General features: G+C 37.2%; 1 protein-coding gene across 1 annotated transcript in view; it reads left to right on the top strand.

The window, feature by feature from the left end:
• The first annotated feature begins 6,449 nt into the window (after positions 1 to 6,449).
• Positions 6,450 to 20,917, top strand: part of LOC307157984 (protein bicaudal D homolog 1) — a 49,141-nt gene continuing 34,673 nt past the window's right edge. The window contains exons 1-4 of the mRNA XM_079870085.1: positions 6,450 to 6,942; positions 17,910 to 18,122; positions 19,223 to 19,375; positions 19,712 to 20,185. Of these exons, the coding sequence (XP_079726211.1) occupies positions 6,718 to 6,942; positions 17,910 to 18,122; positions 19,223 to 19,375; positions 19,712 to 20,185 (1,065 nt within the window). The 5' untranslated portion in view covers positions 6,450 to 6,717. The remainder of the gene's footprint in view (positions 6,943 to 17,909; positions 18,123 to 19,222; positions 19,376 to 19,711; positions 20,186 to 20,917) is intronic.

Genomic DNA, 20,917 nt, shown 5'->3' on the forward strand with positions numbered 1-20,917 from the left:
TAAGTTAATAATAGGCCTATCATTTGTGACACAGCACTCACCGGCTGAACTGAGAGATTTCCAGAAGATGAAAGATGAGATCTCATTCCCAGAGGTCTGAAGACGATCATTATTCATTCTTGAGAAAATGGCAAAAGGAAAAGTTCAGGTGAATCAATGCTGTTTTCTGACAAATATGACATCTATAATTCAAGTTCACATCCAGTGGCATTATACTCAGCAAACAAAAATATATTCTAAGTTTTGCCAATGTTCCCATTAAGTTATTGGGAATTATATTGACTGAATGCGATCTGGATGTTCAAAATGTCCTGTTTTTAAAGCTGCAGTCCGTAACTTTTTGGGTGGTAAAAAATTATCCAAAATAAATTTGAGCAAGTACATAACCAGCCAGTGTTCAAAACTCTCTGCTTGCCGTAGCTCGACTCAAAACGGTAAGCTTGTAATAATGTTTTTAACTCCAGCGGTACTGGTGGATTTCTGCGGGAAATTTGAGCATGCGTCATTACATCACATCTGTCCACATAAAGAAGAGTCTCGGCTAGAAGGCTATGAGTGTGAGGATGCTGGAGGTGGAGATTTATAGCCTTTTCTCACGGCAATTGATATAATTAAACTTATCAATTTGATGGCGGATCCAGAAAGGTTCAAACGACAATAACCAGTGACAACTGTAGATTCACCCGTTGTAAAACGCCAAAGACTTCGGACTTCGGAGTGGCTACAGAAAAAAAGAGACTGCAACCGGCCCATGCGAAAACAAGGATAATATCGGAAGGGCATTAAATGTAGTCACGCAATGCTTATGTTGTTAACATTAACAATTTGAGAACAGAGTATAATTTGCACAGTTTGACGTGATATGATAAGCGATCGTTAGATTTAATCAGCTCGATAGTTGGTCAGAACAAAAGTGGATGTTACTTACTTGTTCAGATGACATTTTCCGGTGAAAATTCTTATGTTGGTCATAACTCCAAAAAGTAGAATCTGTGATTGCGAATGCCAGGATCCACACCGACGAGGCGACTGACAGCCACACATTCTCCTCAAAACATCGGATTCACAACTGCAATTGCAGATTTTGAACAGAGATGGCGACAAAGAGGAAAAACTACAGACTGCAGCTTTAAAATGTTATTCTTCCTTGGTTATTTGAACGTTATACAAACATTCCACTTTAGAATTTTTCAAACATTATTGGAATGTTACATTCAAACGTTCTCTGAATGTTCTGAAACAAATTGCAACATTTAAAAACGCTAGAACATCCAACTGAAAAAACGTTCCATGAACAACGTATAAATAACATTATTCTATTTCTAAACGTTCTATTTACGCCACTGGAAGAATGTGTGTTTATAACATTAAGAGTATGTGTTTGGGTTTAATTAAACAACTTAAATATGTATTTAACTAATTGTTCATCACAAGTGTTCTATTAAACAGCATCATGATGTTATATTCGCCCTCCAAGAGATAAACTGTAAACTTGAATGGATATGGTGCCATAAATGAATTTTGTTGTCGAAATGTCTAATTATCACTGAATTGGTTTATTGTCTCTTAAACCATAAAGTTGGGCCTTATCTTAATTTGAGTTCACAGGCAGGTCAGGATGGGTTGAGAGGGCAAACGCAAGGGTGACTGCAGGGTGAATGCTGAAGGAAAACACACGACAGATAACAGCAAACAAGCTGAACTAAAATCAAACCCAAGCATAGAGTAATCTCAGGGCTGATTCGTTATGAACATGTTTTTCAGTTTGAAGGATAGAATTCACAACATCTTGAATAGAAATTAACATACTGTACAAAAGCACTCCTAGTGTACACAAATCCTGATAGTTTCTGACATACTGCTACTGTATTGCACTTTAATAAGACGAACTGTTCTGAAGAATTCAAATCACTTGGTTTCTTTTAAAGTCTGTTTGCGTTCTGTATATGAATACATTTGTGTGGTGCATATAAAAACAAATGTGTCCTACAGAATAATGAACTCGAGCACAACCATGCCTCGTAAAATTGTAAAATACATGTATCTTCTTATTGGACTTTGAGTTTGATGTAATTTGTGTGCTATGATTTCATTTATGACATGTTGATTCATGTTGCGTGTAATCAATCTGAGCTGGAATATTTTCTGTACATGAATAAGTTACACATGTTTTGGAAGCTTGTTTCTGCCCTGGAAAAAAAAGAAGGTAATTTCAACTTTTTTACTCACAATTCAGACTTTTTTCAGTCAGAACTGTGAGGAAAAAACATGTATTTTCATAGGTTACATTATGTGAAATTTGTGGGAGTCTTATTGTAAAGATGACATTTATTGCAATAATTTAACAAAGTCATGTTAAAACATTCCTGTTTGTACCTGACGGACACTGAAATAGATGCGGAGAGAAATCAGTTTCTGATAAAGGGGGCGAGCACGTACTTTCATTTTGTGCGTTCGCATTTACCCGGAGGACGGCGTTCTGGAGGGATAGGAAACAAGTACAAAAACAACAAAAGGGTGTTTCAAAGAACAGGGCTGTGTCCAAAATCGCCCCCTATACCCTTAAATGGGGCACGTTTTGAGGGAACAGCCATTTGTAGTGTCCGAAACCATAGTGGAAGGAAGTTAACAAGTGCAAATTGTTTAATTAAGGTTAAATAGTTTCAATGACAGAGTTCAAGATAAATGTTTTCATTACTACTGGAGCTGCCAGCTTGCTCAATTTCAAATAATTATTAAAGGGACATTTCACCGCTGGAAAGATGAATGTGTATTTAAACTGGGTCATTTATGTAATAGAAATGTGAAGTTATTTTAGAAGTTGGTGCCTTCTAGACCGAGAAAAGCCTGAAAATGTATTTTTGGCTCATGTGGATGAAAAACTACATTTCCCAGAATGCACTTGCTTCGCTGCTCTACGAGGCCACTCCCAAGCCACGCCTCCCAGTTACAGAGGGCAGTATCGGAAGAAATGATACAACTAGGCTACTAGTCGACTCAAAACTGAAAAGAGGCGTTTTATGGTGAGATCCCCCTATCGAGCTGGTAAGTCCCGCCCATCCGTAAAACCCCACTGGACCTCTAGATTGAAAAATCAATGCAAGTGAATGTGAGAAAATAATTATTTTCTGGTCCCGTTTGAATTGTGCCATGAATGTGAACATATGTTGTCTATGAATTTTTTATATAATTTTTCATGTTACGAGTTTGACAGTATATTGTACGATTCTTTGGCTAGCAGTTGTGGACATAACGAGAAAGACTACATGTCGCCTATGTGACGTCACCCCATAACACATTTTCCCTCCACTTGTCAAATCACGGTGCTAATGCTGCGATAATCTATGGAGACAGATCGAGATACCTGTGTGTTTTGTACCCAAATGTCACCATTCAAACCAAATGGGCTGTTCTTTCTTCAGATTCCCGTCTGAAAGCAGCGAAGAGTTGTAGTCCACAAAGTGCTCTCACACAAAATCTAACCGTATCAAACTTCTACCCGCTAAATTGTAGCATTCTTCACAAAAATTCACTGACAACATATGTTCACATTCATGGCAAAATTCAAACGGGACCAGAAAATAATTATTTTCTCACATTCACTTGCATTGACGATTTTTCAATCTAGAGGTCCAGTGGGGTTTTACGGATGGGCGGGACTTACCAGCTCAATGGGCGGGTTGAAGACATGCGGAACGAGCTCCTCCTACTGGCTGGAGTCTCTCGCCTCTGGACAAAAGAGCCTCTGATGAGCTAAATTATGATTTTTGCGTCATCTGAGGGTTTTTTTCAAAACACACAATACAGAAATCTCTCGTCTCAGGGGGACATGAGGGAGGGAAGCACGGTCACTCGAAAATATTACCGGGTTTCTACTGATTCAAAGCTTAATGCTAATCTGTGAAGTATCCCTTTAAACAGCCAGCACAAACTATGCAAAAGCAGCAGCCCTTACAACACAACTCCGAAATTATTCACTATTCCCTACATTACTCCACTAGTACAGTCCACTTGAGGAACTGAAGAATGAAAGGGAGTGAGTGAATTCAGCCCCGGAAGGGCTGTCGCTTTGCGTTAGCTAAATAATAATTATTTGAGACTTAGCAAACTGGCAGCTCTAGTAGTATCTTGAATCTGTCATGGAAACTAGCATGTATAAACCTGAATTAAACTATTTAATAATCAATTAAAAGTAGGGCTGTCAAAAGATTAATCGCGATTAATCGCATCCAAAATAAAAGTTTGTGTTTACATAATATATGTGTGTGTACTGTGTATAATTATTTTGTATGTATAATTATTAAATACACACAAATGCATGTATATATTTAAGAAATATTTGCATACATATACTGTATATATATTTATATAGTTTATATTATATATAAATATTTTTTTTATATATAAATAACACATTTTTCTTACATATATACATGCATGTGTGTGTATTTATATATACAAATTTAATTATACACAGTACACACACATATATTATTAAAAACAAACTTTTATTTTGGATGCGATTAATCGTGATTAATCTTTTGACAGCCCTAATTAAAAGTAATTTATACCTATTTAAAGGAAATGCAGCTGTTTAATGTAGCCTATATGTTTTTCTGTGTTTCCCCCCACCCCTAACATTTTGGTTAAATGTACTCTTGTATAATTTGACTGGTTCCCCAAAAAATCAGACAAATGATTCAAAAGAATGATTCATTTGCGAATCGGAAATCACTACGTAGTTGAAGAGTGTAAAATGGTGGAAGTTAGCAAAATCAGGGAGAACATGGGTGCGTCTCAATCAGCTCCCTAGCTAGTGAATTAGTAGTCATAGTGTAGGCCTATACAAATCTGGGCACTGGTAAGAACCATGGCTCACTACACACACTTTGGGACCAGTGGCTGTGTTCAAAATCACCCCCTATACCCTTAAGTAGTGCACTATTGGAGGGAACAGCCATTTGTAGTGGTGTCCGAAACCATAGAGGACATTATCGAGTGCACTCATTCAATCCCACAATGCACCAGTGTGCTGTACAACCGATTTGCGCTCAAAGACTAGAGAATACCCAGAATGCACTGTGAGAATTGAGCGCCAAATGTATTCCTTGCGTCTCACCAGAAGATGGCGCCTGAATTATTCATCCATTCAATTTCCAAACCGCAGGTCTAATGTGGCTATAAATCTCAAACAGGTATAAATTCCTTTTAAATCGATTGTCAAATTGTTCAATTAAAGTTTTATTGTTTCCATGACAGAGTTCAAGATAAATCTTTTCATCATCGATTCTCCCTGGTTCTTGCGGTGCATTGTGGGATTTTTCAGAGAGCGAAGGTTTTCAGGTTTTGTTAATATTTTATGATACTCAACAGAACATATTGGCACAAAAATAGTGCAGGAACTACGGATTCATGTCCTTTGTGTTGTAGTGCGTTCACGACTTTCTGGCATTGCACCATCACACACTCGTTTATTTTTACTGCTGTAGCCTTACCTTGACATCTTTACTCTTCCAAATGTTCAACTTTTCACCTTCGTGTTTATCTGTGTTTACAGCCTCTCAGCAATGACGTGACATCCAGACTATCTCGGTCTTATCAGCGCACTTCTGACTACGGCAGAAAACCCGGTATTTAATTGGTCAATAGAGGATTAATCAATATTTCCTGACTGATAAAACGATGTTGGATCGGGTATTTCTGTGGAGGAAAAAAAAAACAACAAAAAAAAGTTACCATGGTGAACAGTGATTAATACTACCAGCACATTTGTGAATGCAGAGTTTTATTAATGTACTGCAAGATTATCAATGTTTAGGAGACGTCTGCCCTCTTGTGACATTTTTTGAGATTTTACTCTTCAGATAAATCAAAAACAAACAATCCTACGGCAAACGCTGAGTTTATGAATATTAATGAGGTAATGTGACGTTTCCCACTATACGCCTACGTGGTTGGCTGAAAGGCAGATAAATATTCAAATAAGGGCGCTGGCGATCTCAACGGACGTTTTTCACTGACTGTGATGGCGCGTGTTTATATATATTACATTTATTATCAAGTTTCTATATGTTTTTTTTTTTTTTTTTAACTGCGTACATTTATAACACACTTTGTATTTTATTACATTTGCATCAAATTAGAAAAAAATAGTTAACGCTGTAATATATATATAATTTTCTTTTATGATTTTTGTTTATTTATTTAACTTATATGAGCCTTGCTTAATACTTTTTTATATTTGTATTTATAAATGCCATTAGATGTACATTTTGAATTTTTTCTCTTGGTGTTCAAATTTTCTTTTCTTTTTTTTCCTTTCTAAAGCTCATGAATATGCATGACGTCACGGGACTGGGCGCTCCCGGAAGCTTGCATCGGGAAGGGCTGCTGCAAGATGGGCTGACGTCACAGCGGGAGGAGAGCCGAAGTGAGTTGAGCCACTTCTCTCTCCATCCTAGTGATGATGGCGTCCCAACACCCATGATCAAGCAGAAAAAGAGGAGGAAGAAAGAAAGGAAGAAAGAAAGCGAGGCCCCCCTTTTTTTCTGATCGCGATGTTTGATTTTCACTCGAAATGATTTAGGGTTACATTAATTCTTTTGTTGATAATATGTCCGTATCATTGACTTTGTATTGGAGGTTCGGGTAAGGTCCATCCATCCATCCGTTCATCTATCCATCCACCCAGCGCAGTGGAGGGCACGGGCCGGGCCGATGGCTGCCGGGGGAGGCGGGGGGGGATGCGGGGAGTCGGTGGATCATTACCGGGCGGAGGTGGAGCGTCTGACGCGCGAGCTTGCGGAGGCGAACCGGGAGAAGGTCCGGGCGGCGGAGTGCGGGCTCGCGGTGCTGGAGGAGAACCAGACCCTCAAACAACAGTATGCGGATCTGGAGACCGAGCAGGAGTCCCTCAGACTGGAGCTGGAGCATCTGCAGGAGGTACAGACGCCTCTCTCTCCTCTTATTCTGCACTTGTTCACTCTTTAAACAACAGGCCGGTGGTGTTTTATGTGTTTTAGACCAGAACGGAACACATTATATAGAGTAGGCTACAAATGAGTAGAGTAGAATATTGCCAACACTCTGGTGATAGAACATTGCCAAGAAATGTTATGTTATGTTACGTTATGTTATAGAATCGAATGGAATGGAATATTTCCAAAATTTATTAAGAACAGGGATAACATATATGTGTGTTATAGACCAGAACAGAATTATATAGAATACAAATGAGAACAACAAAGTAGAATAGAATATTGCCAAAACTCTGGTGATAGAACATTGCCACGAAATGTTATGTTATGTTATGTTACAGAATAGAATAGAATCGAATGGAATGGAATATTTCCAAAATTTAGTAAGAACAGGGATAACATAGACCAGAACAGAATTATATAGAATACAACTGAGAACAACAAAGTAGAATAGAATATTGCTAAAACGCATGTCACGATATGGAATAGAACATTGCCAAGAAATGTTATGTTATGGGATAGAATGGAATGGAATAGGATAGGATAGAATAGAATAGAATAGAATAGAATAGAATAGAATAGAATATTTCCAAAAATCAGTGATAACATACAAGATGTGTGTTACAGACTACAGAATATACAGTATGTATTTATGTATGTATATATATTGCCAGTCACCATTTTTTCCCATGTCTACTATTTTAACTACATGAAAATAACCACTAGTAGTATTGAATAAATTAACAAAGCAAACAAACAAAAGCAAAGCAATTATGTCCTGTATGTATATATATATATATATATATATATATATATATATATATATATATATATACACATTACATACACACACTCATACACATATATTCAAACTTTTATGTTAGATTAATTGCGATTAATCAGTTTGACAGCATATATATAATAAATATATAATGATGTACTGCATAAGCTCAAGACATTTTTTTGCAATATTTAGTTCTAATGATCTACTTTTCCCATTTGATTTCTCATCAGCTATCATAAAATATTTGCGTAAGCAAGAGATTTAGTTTTACAGCAGATGTAAACACGAGTGTCCCGGGACGTTTCAGATTCGCTGATGAGTCGCACACTAAATTACGTTCTCGACTGATGCATAAGGACATTCATTTTCATCCCACATTGCTTCCTCGTCTATATTCTCACAGCCAGTTTATCAGTATAGCGTATACTCTTGCTGACTGCAGTGGACTGCGCTGAAGGTTAGCACAGGCTGACGACTGCCAGCAAACACACGCACGGATAATAAGATTGAAGAGCGTGTGTGCTTCAGGAGTCCTCCATATGCACTTGAGTACAAAGACTGTCATTGAGATCCCCAAAAAACCTGAAGACAACAGTAAATCATGAAACAAAACTCTAGGTTTATGATTATTTTTTTTAAGTTTTGTTAGTTTCGTGTGTGTGTTGGAGGTGATATAGATGACTGAATTGGCCGTTTCAGTTCTCCATTAAACCTCAATGAACTGTATTGATTGTTGTTTAACAGATCAGAGGTCTGCGCTGGAATAATTGGTCACACAAATTTGGCATTTAGTGATGTTCTTCCGTGTCATCTATATGATAATGTGCCAGAGTTGTGCGGACTGGGAGAACGGCCATCGATAAACCTCAAAGGATAGTAAAGTGTCCATCAAATGCCTAATGTTTTTCAAATACTAGGTATTCGCACATATTACTCTGTCGGCGTACTGTTTTTCATATACTATATGGGAAGCATTACATTTTCAGACGCAGTGTATATTTTTTTTAATTCTTTTCAGTATTGAAAGAAGTAGTGAGTATAGAAGTAGAAGTAAATTGTAAGTAAGCATTTAAATGTACTATCAGCATTTCTCTCCCTTTATCCACCATCTTGAATGGATTGTTGCTTTATCTGCAAGTACACACACACACACACACACACACACACACACACACAAACACACACACACACACACACATATATATATGGTGCCTCAAAACACTGCTTAGGCATGTAGCAGCTCATGTTTTGATTTTATATTGTCATTATTCCTGATATAATTGCTTGTAATATGCATTTTATTGGTAATTATCTGTCTTTCCCGGGCGTATGAAATAGTAATGGTAATCTGAGGCATGCCAGATGATGATGGCATCTGCTGATATATTATTCATAAATGTCTATTTCTGACTTTCAAGACTCCCCATCGCCCTGCTCAGATTGGCTGCTACTATAACGTGAAACTGGGAAATAGCAAAAAATATAATTATAAACAAAATTATTTGTGATAAACGAGGAGATAAATATATATAATAACAATCACATAAAAAAAGTTAGTTAACACTTCATTTTACAGTGTCGTTGTTACGTTACGCATAAATTATGCATAATTACATGCAATTAACCCTAAACCAAACCCTCATCCTAATTCTAACCCTATAGTAAGTACATGTAGTTAATTATTATTACTCAGTACTTAAATATATAATTACACTGTAATACTGACACCTTAAAATAAAGTGTAACCCTTTATTTTAAGGTGACACAGTTACGTTACTACATGTACTTACTATAGTAATAATAACAGTAAATTAGGCATAATTAACCCTCAACCAAACCCTAACTCTATAATAAGTACATGTAGTTAATTAATATTACTCTTATTTGAGTAAGTAAGTACAATGTAATTACATCACCTTAAAATTATTTTAATTTTGATTATATTATTTTAATGTGTCATTGTTACAGTGTAATTATATATTTAAGTACTGAGTAATATTATTTAACTACATATAGGGTTAGGGTAGGATTAGGGTTTGGTTAAGGGGTTATTTGCATGTAATTATGCATAATTTACTGTTATTACTACGGTAAGTACATGTAACATATGTAACAAGGACACTGTAAAATAAAGTGTTACCAAATAGTGTAACCAAAAGTTATATACAGTTTGGCTTTCTGTTTTGCAAAAGCTTGTTTCCCAAAGTCTTTGTTTGTGTTTCCTTGGCAAACCCACAAACCCGTGAGCTGAGAAGCGTCCCGGAGTCTAATGAGACCGTCCCAAGAATTCCTATTACAATCAGCCATTCATTACAATCACCGCTATTATAAGCATTTCAAACGCTGTTTTATAGTTGTTTACTTGAATTCCTCTGCCTTTAGCCATCATTCAGAGCGAATCTCTTACAGTCTTTCTTAATAAACAAGCAAAATTGACTGTTTATTGGCTGGTTCCCGTAACCTGCATTTGCAATATTGGCAGAATGTGTATCAGTTTCTGTTGTGGCTTGTAATCTGCCAAATTAAAGTGCAGCAGTTGTTCCTTAAATATCACAAATACAAGCAAAACCGACTCAGATGTCACTTACTCTTATGTTAGAGAGTCTGGTGTCGTCTCCATCGCAGATATAAAGCCATTCTTCAGGATGACTAGTGAGTGTTTTTCACCCCGACTGAGAGAGTAAGTCTTGCGAAGGCTTTGAGGATTGAGTCTGTCTCAGAGCGATAACGCTTTGGGATATTTGAGGCTGTATTTTATTCCCGGGGGAAAACAGGCAGTGGTTGCACATCTACAGTACATTTCCATGAGAAATATATTAAGAATGAGTTTAATTGTTTTCTTGTTGTGATGCCTTTGTGCATGGATGTTTTTGGATGATTATTTAATACGTTTGATTGCTGTATCAAGGTGACTGTAAAATGGTTTCTTATTTGCTGTCGATGAGATGCTTGGGCTCGTAGATCTGCATTTGCTGAGTGCTGATTGGTGGTAATATGCTTTAATGGGGTGGTTGATTATGATTTGACTTTTCTAACTTTAGTTAGTGTGTAATGTTGCTGTTTGAGCATAAACAACATCTGCAAAGTTACGACGCTCAAAGTTCAAAGCAAAGGGAGATATTTGCTTTTAAAGAAATCGCTTTTTAAGGACGTTTACAACAAACGGCTGGTAGAGACTACACGACATTAGTGACATCACCAACCCTGGAATTTACATAAACCCCGCCCCCTGAACACAATTTATAGATTATCAAGACAGAATATGCTAATCAATGACTAGAAGATAGTTAACTACACATCAGCTACATAAATTCATCAACTAAGCATTCAGAAATGTCCTGTTGCTTCTACATGTTGTCACTTCTTCTTGAGTCTCTCCATCATTGTCTGACTCCGGTCTGAACATAAAAGGCTAAAAGTTTTTGAAATTTTCAGTGCATGTGTGTGTGTGTGAGGTAAAAGGACACGAGCTCTTGAAGCTCCGCCCCCTGTGCCGGGAGCAGCAGCTCATTTGCATTTAAAGGAACAGACACAAAACGGTGTGTTTTTGCTCACCCTCAAAAAGTGACAATTTTAACATGCTAAATAAAAATATCTGTGGGGTATTTTGAGCTAAAACTTCACATACACACTCTGGGGACATCATAGACTTATTTTACATCTTGTGAAAAGGGCATTATACCACCCCTTTAAGAACATGCTGAAGGGGTTTTTCGGATCAGAAAATCCTCGTTTCTGACTGGGTTTAGTGTTTCCAGCGGTGCATGTGTGGTAATGTACATCAGCGCTGGAGTAAAGATGAAAAATGCAGAAGCTCATTCGCTGCATCGTCGCTTTAACAAGTATGTGTGTGCATGTTTTCCTCAAACATGATTTCAGATTTCAGAATATGAACCCAAAATAACCTGCCAAACCACCTTGTGTGGGAGTGGGACGTCATATGATTGATATGAAGTGGGTTTGAAAATGATATAGTGTTAAAAATGAAGATGAAAATGGCTTTGTGTTCTTTACAACAAAGACTTCTGCTTTATCTTTTGAAATGATCTAGTAGTGACGGATCTCTTTGGAGTTCATGCCGAGTTCCTGAAGTGCTCGGACCGGAGCTTGGAGACGTGTCTGCTCCGAGTTATGAATTATGGATCGGACAGATTCTGGCACTTAGAGGGAAAACACGTGAACGTCAAGCTGGATAATACGCTGAGAGAAACATGCACTGCATAATTCACATGATAACACTTCCTGGTTCCATGTCACATGTCCATATTTAACCTCAAAATCATAAAGAATTTTTTTTTATTAACTTGCATAAAGAAAATTAAGCCTATTTTTGGAATTGTGACTATTTTCATTACGGTTTATCACATTTATACTCTCCAAATGCATCCAGGCATTTTACATTTAAGTTTTTTTTGTTGTTGTTGTAAATTCTCTTAATTCTCAAAGGTGTCAGTACTGTAATGCAATATAAATAAATAATGTATATTATAATGTTTATGTTAATATATATTTTTAAATATTTGTTAAGTATGCTTACGCTTCTTTTTTTTATACAACATTTTCTTTCATCAAAATCTAATTAATTTAGTTTATTTTTTATTATTTTTTTGGGGATAAATGATACTGTAATTGTAATGAACAGGTTGGCAGGTTTTATTAGGCATAACTACTTATTTTATTGGCTCTATCTGATTCAAATGTGATTTGTTGACTGTAGTCAATCCTCATAATGAATAATGGTAAACCCAGAATGTTGATGCTAGAATATAAAAGAGATGGGCCGTGTATGATAATATATTTAAAATATAAATATATATACCAGTGCTAATTATATAATTAGATATACACACATATATATATCTCAAGACAAACTTCCACACTCAATTTCACAAATGCAGGATAGGGCAAAGCTGTCAGTATGCAGATGAGACTAGGAAAAGGATTAATGATTATTATTTTGCATTATGCAACAAAAAACACCATGTCAGACACGGAGGCGTCATTTTCACCAGCTCTTTCTCTCACAAACACTGTGCAACATACACACATATCTCACATTGTTCCGGGTTCAGGAGCATCAGATCTGATTCCTGTCCAGAAATAAACCGACTTCGAGGTGTTTTTGAGCTCTGCTGCAGAGCGGGTCACATATAAAGGTTCACTGCGGCCCGCGGGCCTTCATATCGATCCGTGTGTCTGTGTGGACCTGCTCTCCAGAAAATTATAAGGCTCAGCTTACCGTCTCTCACAGGAGCCGCTGTAAAACCGACTGTTGGATACTGTAGATAGATAATTAGATAGATAGATAGATAGATAGATAGATAGATAGATAGATAGATAGATAGATAGATAGATAGATAGATAGATAGATAGATAGATAGATAGATAGATACAGAGATAGAGAGATACTGTGCTGTGTTACTGAGATCTGTGTGAGGGGTGTGTCTGTCTGAACAGAAGGAGAGAGAGAGAGAGAGAGAGAGAGAGAGAGAGAGACAAAGAGAGAGGGAGGGCTGGTGTGAGAGTTAGCTTTGTCTTTGTGTGAAAGAGAATCTCCTGGGTGATTTCCACAGTCCATGTGTGTATTTTGTGTGTGTGTGTTTGTTTGAGTGTGTGTGCATGTGTAGGAGTGCGTGTCTGTGCGTGTGTGTGTGTGTGCGTCTGTATGTGTGTGTGAGGTACTTATGCAGTGTCCAGAAACGTCATCATCACACAAAGATGGGGGGGGGGGGGGGGGGGGGCATCATGCTTGTGATAACAAATATGATTTAAATTATATTTAAAGATAAGTAATATATCAATTCTATACATGTATATAATACATCCAAGTGTATTTATATGAATATTATAATTAAGTATGATTCATCATACTTCACACTAATGATAAATTACTGTAGCGATATTATATATAAAAGTAAATGACTTTATAATTTATATTATACATGTGTTTTCTAAGTATAAATGCTGACTGTTTGCATCCAATACTGCCTATAAATAAGTGTGTACTGCGTATTATTTATATAGCATTTGTTAATATTTTGAATAAGTTTAAATAAGTCTGAATAATTTTGTTTTAGTTTTGCCATTTAGCATTAATCTATGATTATTTCAGTTTTATTTCAATTTGAGTAATATTTATATTTTATTTCAATGAACATTAAATATTCACTTTCAGTCGTCTTTATAACGAACATTTGAACATTGAGTAAAGCTTATTAAAGAAACCCAGTCAGCTTGTGATCATCACGATTCCGATGCTTCAGTATGATTATGAAATATTATTGCACATAGAAATATTATCCACAAACTGTTGTTTGCAAATAGAAAAACGCTTGTTGTTGCAAATAGTTGTCTCGGGCACATTAAAAAACAGTGTATATCTCTCTATTCCTGCTTACATTTAACAGACCGATCTTGCTAGTGCTGACTCATTCTCACGCGGCATGAATTATGTCATTATCATCCAATAACAGCAGAAGGAGAACAACCATCACCCCTTAAAATATTCTTTCATCAGAATACATAAAGAATAATTGGTTGACATTCATTTCACTTCTCCGTTTTTATCAGGAGAAAGAATATGATCTTCTGTTTCATTGGTCATGTTCTGATCTATATCTGTGTTTCCATCCAAAGCTGCGAATTTAACTTACAATTTCAAATAAAACATTTGTGTAGAAGTATTTTAATTATTAAACATTAACATTAATTTAAAAACATATATTGTTAGGTCAAGTTAGCTAATACATTAACTTTGTAAAGTGTTACAGATTAGTGGTAACACTGTATAATATTTTCATTATTTTTATTATTGCATTGTGTTATTCTAGTTTCCTAATTAACTAGCCTAACTTTTACCCTCCTCTATGTCCTGGACTCATCGTTACACTAAATTTCCCCAAAAATACAAGATTTACATGACTTTAACCCTCTATGGCATGACTTTTTATTTTTTGGAGAAAAAAAATCGTATTGTTTTCATTTAGTTTTCATTCGTTTGGGAAAATCTGGTTCCAAAGTATGATAACTAGAATTGGAGGTTTGTTCAAATGGTTTGAGCATTAGTAATAGTGATGCTTGACTTAACAAACTACTTCAAGAATTCAAGCGCAAGAATTCTGATCTCACTCTTTTGAGTTTTCCCAGCACAGCAGGACTGACTGACCATGAGAGAGAGTTTGATTGAATTTCCAGCTTAATGGAAAAGCCCAGTGGCGTCTGTTTTTCAGGGGTCCATCGGTCTCCATCCATGCAGGGAGAACACAGTTCCCTCCGAGCGCACAAGACTCATTTGGCTCTCTCTCCATTACAGTGAGCGACTTAAAAAACGGATTTCAACCTTAAAGGGGCGGTTGATTATGATTTCACTTTTGTAATGTTGCTGTTTGAGCATAAACAACATCTGCAAAGTTACAACGCTCAAAGTTCAAAGCAAAGGGAGATATTATCTTTAAAAGAAATCGCGTTTTAAGGACTACAACAAACGGCTGGTGGGAACTACACACTGATCTATATAGTCATTATATAGATCAGTGGAACTACACCACATTCCTCCCGGGTTAGTGACATTACTAACCCTGAAATTTACATAAACCCCGCCCCCGGGAACACAATTTATAGATTATCAAGACAGAATATGCTAATCAATGACTAGAAGATAGTTAACTACACATAAGCTACATAAATTCATCAACTAACCATTCAGAAATGTCCTGTTGCTTCTACATGTTGTCACTTCTTCTTGAGCCTCTCCATCATTGTCAGACTCCGGTTTGAACATAAAAGGCTAAAAGTTTTTGAAATTTTCAGTGCATGTGTGTGTGAGGTAAAATGTTCAGTGCATGTGTGTACGAGCTCTTGAAGCTCCGCCCCCTGTGCCGGGAGCAGCAGCTCATTTGCATTTAAAAGGACAGACACAAAACGGTGTGTTTTTGCTCACCCTCAAAAAGCGACAATTTTAACATGCTGTATAAAAATATCTGTGGGGTATTTTGAGCTAAAACTTCACACACACACTCTGGGGACATCAGAGACTTACTTTACATCTTGTGAAAAGGGCATTATACCACCCCTTTAAGGAACATTCCAGTTTATCATTCTTCAAACATCATGGGAACGTTACTTTTGACTGTTCTTTGAACATTCCAAAACAAGTAGAAATGCTTAGAAAATGTTAGACGAACATCTAACTTAAAACATTTTCTCCATGTGCTAACGGTTTGAGATCAGACCAGGTAACTTTGAAAGAACGTTTTATTAACATTACTAGAAAAACGTTTGTTCATAACTTAAAGTTCTGAGAATGTTCCCTCACTGTTAGCTGGGGAAATTCAGCAAATACTACGGTCATTCTGCCTCCTATCATGCATGTAATTAACTGTTTGTTATCGATGCTGTCCCATAATGCACTGCTCCATCAGTCTGTTATTTCTTCTCTCATCCCTCTTACCTGAAGCGTTGAGCTCCTATACACCTCCCAATTGATTTTTCACACTTGAGTTTCTGCTTCTCTTGGCTGAGCACTGCATTGATTTTCTCTGTCTTATGCGAGATCACCATTGTCATCTATTCCACTCACGCTTTCCAGATTATAGCCAATATTGGCTGAACTTCACCTCACATTACGAGGTCACAGATTCTGTCTCTCCTGCAGTTTACAGCCTCTCTTTTATAGAAATTTTGTCGTAGTTTTGCAGATATTAAACCCAGGGTTATTGTCGTTAATTTTAACTAGTACTATTCAAATATTTTTGTTAATTGAAATGAAGCTGAAATATAATAAAATATAAATGGAAAATGGAAAAACTTAGTCTAAATGAAAATTAGAAATGTATCAAAAATAAGTTTAATAAAAATACTAATTGGACATAAATTATAACCAGGAATGAAATAAAATTTATTAAACCTAAATACTAATATTTAAAAAAATAAGAATAAAAATTACAAAAATTGACTGACTAAATTTAAAATTAGAAATAAAATTACTAAGTTAACTTAAAAATGTTTTACTATAAAAGTAATACTGAAATAGCATTGATTAAACCATGACATATCCATTTGCCTGTGTTGTAACTGCTGTATTTTTACTTTCAGATCTACTGAAAGTAAGATCTACTTTTTAAGTAAGGAAACTTTGAATTTGGACCTTGTCTATCTAAAGTATATGCTATAAGTAGAAGTATTTGGTTTCCAACACACGCAGAGTAGACCAATCAAAACAGACTGGACAATCTGACCAATCAGAGCAGAGTAGACCAATCAAAACAGACGGGACCATTTGACCAATCAGAGCAGAGTAGACCAATCACAGACTGAGCCATATGACCAATCAGAGCAGAGTAGACCAATCACAGACTGAGCCATATGACCAATCAGAGCAGAGTAGACCAATCACAACGGACTGGACCATTTGACCAATCAGAGCAGAGTAGACCAATCACAACAGACTGGACCATTTGACCAATCAGAGCAGAGTAGACCAATCACAACAGACTGGGTCATCTGACCAATCAGAGCAGAGTAGACCAATCACAACAGACTGAGCTATTTGACCAATCAGAGCAGAGTCGACCAATCACAACAGACTGAGCTATTTGACCAATCAGAGCAGAGTAGACCAATCACAACAGACTGGGTCATCTGACCAATCAGAGCAGAGTAGACCAATCACAACAGACTGGGTCATCTGACCAATCAGAGCAGAGTAGACCAATCACAACAGACTGAGCCATCTGACCAATCAGAGCAGAGTAGACCAATCACAACAGACTGGGTCATCTGACCAATCAGAGCAGAGTCGACCAATCACAACAGGCTGGGTCATCTGACCAATCAGAGCAAAGTAAACCAATCACAACAGACTGGGTCATCTGACCAATCAGAGCAGAGTCGACCAATCACAACAGACTGGGCCATCTGACCAATCAGAGCAGGCTCTCTGAAAGGCGGGATTTAGAGAGACCGAATCCTTTATCAAGCCGTTTCAGAAACTGTGAGAAAAGAGGTGATGCTGCAATGTATATTATGAGAAATAAAAAAAAAATTGCACAGTAAAACCTATTGTTGGAGACTCCAAAACAAAATTAGGAGCCTTAGAACTAGCATAATAGGGGCACTTAAGTTTATCATGTCTTCTCTCTCGTCCTCAGGCCTTCAGCCAGGCGTACACCACTCAAAGGAAGGTGGCTGAAGATGGGGAGACCAACGAGGAGACGTTGCTGCAGGAGTCGGCCACTAAGGAGGCGTATTACATGGGGCGCCTGCTGGAGCAGCAAGCCGAGCTGAAGAGCAGCAGATCACAGGCGTCCTGCACACAGGCCGAGAACGACAGACTCGGCTCCATCCTACAGGAACTGAGAGAGGTCGGAAACTTGCTCAGACTTGAGTGTGAAGGGGTTTAATCAATTATGATTTGACATTGCAGATGTTTCCCTGTGAATGTGTGCTCACGGTTTTGACAGGTGTGCCTTTATTAAAGGGCTAGTTCACCCAGAAATGAAAAGTACCCCATGATTCACTCCCCCTCAAGCCATCCTAGGTGTATATGACATTGTTCTTTCAGACGAATACAATGGAGTTATATTAAAAAATGTCCTGGCTCTTCCAAGCTTTATAATGGCAGTGATCGTCCATAAACGTGCATCTATCCATGATAAAAGTGCTCCACTCTGCTCTGGGGGGTTAATAAAGGCCTTTTGAAGCGAAGCGATGAGTTTGTGTAAGAAAAATATCCATATTTAAAACTTTATTAACTTAACTTAACAACTAAAATAACTAGCTTCCGGCAGATGGCCTACGCATCAATTCACGGCAAAAGAGTAACACTTGACCTGACGCACAACATAATGACGTACCCTGTTTGTTTGAGGCGTCAAAGCTTACGCTACTCCTACATCCTACGTCATACATCGTCAAGTGTTACTCTTGTGCCGTAAGTCGACTTGTGTAGGCCGTCTGCCGGAAGCTAGTTATTTTAGTTGATAAAGTTTTAAATATGGATATTTTTCTCACACAAACGCATCGCTTCACTTCAGAAGGCCTTTATTAACCCCCCAGAGCAGTGTGGAGCACTTTTATCATGGATAGATGCACTTTTATCATGGATAGATGCACTTTTATCATGGATAAATGCACTTTTATCATGGATAGATGCACTTTTATCATGGATAGATGCACTTTTATCATGGATAGATGCACTTTTATCATGGATAAATGCACTTTTATCATGGATAGATGCACTTTTATGGACTTCAAAAAATATACGGCCATTCACTGCCATTATAAAGCTTGGAAGAGCCAGGACATTTTTAATATAACTCCGATTGTATTCGTCTGAAAGAAGAATGTCATTTACACCGAGGATGGCTTGAGGGGGAGTAAATCATGGGGTAATTTTCATTTTTGGGTGAACTAGCCCTTTAAATGGTCTCTCTTTCTCTGTTTCCGTCTCTTCGTCTCTCAGAGTTATGAGATGTTAGATCTGCAGAGAAGCCGGATGAGAGAGGAGATCAGAGAGTATAAATTCAGAGAGGCCAGATTACTGCAAGACTACACCGAACTAGAGGAAGAGAACATCTCGCTGCAGAAACTGGTATCCACGCTTAAGCAGAACCAGGTAAACACACACACACACACACTTCACACTGACACCGTTCTGATACCCAATCTAGAACCACTGGACACATTTCAACTGAAGAACTCAGTCGGTTCAGGGGCTCTTATGTTCTCAGAATGAAAACGCAATAATGTAAGACGATAATGTCGTCACCAAACACAACAATACAAAACTAATTGATACAAAACTAGATGCTTTCATTATTTATGGTTTGACTATATTAATATAATAAAACCAAAACCTTCATGCATCATGATTGTTTGTGACAGATTATGTAGGAACAGTCTCATCATATATCTCCAGAATCAATGCAAATGGTTATTCTTCATCTTTCAGGTGGAGTATGAAGGCCTGAAGCATGAAATCAAAGTTCTGGAGGAGGAGACAGCCCTGCTTAACAGCCAATTAGAAGACGCTCTGCGCCTGAAGGACATCTCTGAGAGCCAATTGGAGGAGGCTTTGGATGCTCTGAAAAGTGAGCGAGAACAGAAGAACATTTTGCGTAAGGAATTAGCACAACATCTAACCGTGTGCGACGGGGCTTTCAGCTCAGGCTGCGCTCATCTGCTCGCCTTTAGCTCGGCGCCACCTAGTGGCAGTGCGACCCCGACAGCCGCCACATCGCCCAGCAGTGAAGACGGTGGAAAGTGCAACGGGCTTCTGCTCCAGGGCGCTGCGGGTTCGGTGCTGAACCGACTGAATGGAGATTTCAGGTCTTCGGGTTTGAGGAAGAGTGAAATTTTGACCCCTGACCTCTTCAGTGAGCTCAATGGCCCGGAGATCCTGAAACTCAGACAGCAGATTCAGCAGGTCAGTGTGAAGGGGCGGGGCATGTGCATATAACATAACACTATAAACATTTCTATTAGCATACATTCATACATTTTTATATAGCAAAGCTTTATGTTGCCAATTTACCTCTTTAATATTTATTTTATATACACTACCTGTCAGAAGTTTTGGATCGGACTTTAAAGAAGTCTCTTATATGTTCACCAAGTCTGCATTTATTTGATCAAAAATACAGTAAAAACAGTGAAGTATTATAACAATTTAAAGCAACTGTTTTCTATTGTAATATTTTTTAAAGTGTAATTTATTCCTGTGATCAAAGCTGAATTTTCAGCATCATTACTCCAGTCTTCAGTGTCACATGATCCTTCAGAAATCATTCTAATATGATGATTTGATGCTCAAAAAACATTCATTATGATTATCAATGTTGAAAACATTTTTTTTTTCAGGATTCTTTGATGAATAGAAAGTTCAAAAGAACAGCATTTATTTGAAATAGAATCTTTTGTAACATTATAAATGTTTTTACTGTAACTTTTGATCAATTTAATTCATCCTTAAAGAATAAAAGTATTGATTTATTTTATTTCTTTCCCCCCCAAACTTTTGAACGGCAAGTGTTTAATGTTAAATGCTGTTCTTTTGAACCTAGAATTCTGAAATAAAAATGTAAATAACTGTTTTCAACATTGATAATAATGAGAAATGTTTCTTGAGCATCAAATCTGCATATTGAAATGATTTGCT

This window comes from Squalius cephalus, assembly GCF_949319135.1.
Source record: "Squalius cephalus genome assembly, chromosome: 4".
Lineage (NCBI taxonomy): Eukaryota > Metazoa > Chordata > Actinopteri > Cypriniformes > Leuciscidae > Squalius > Squalius cephalus.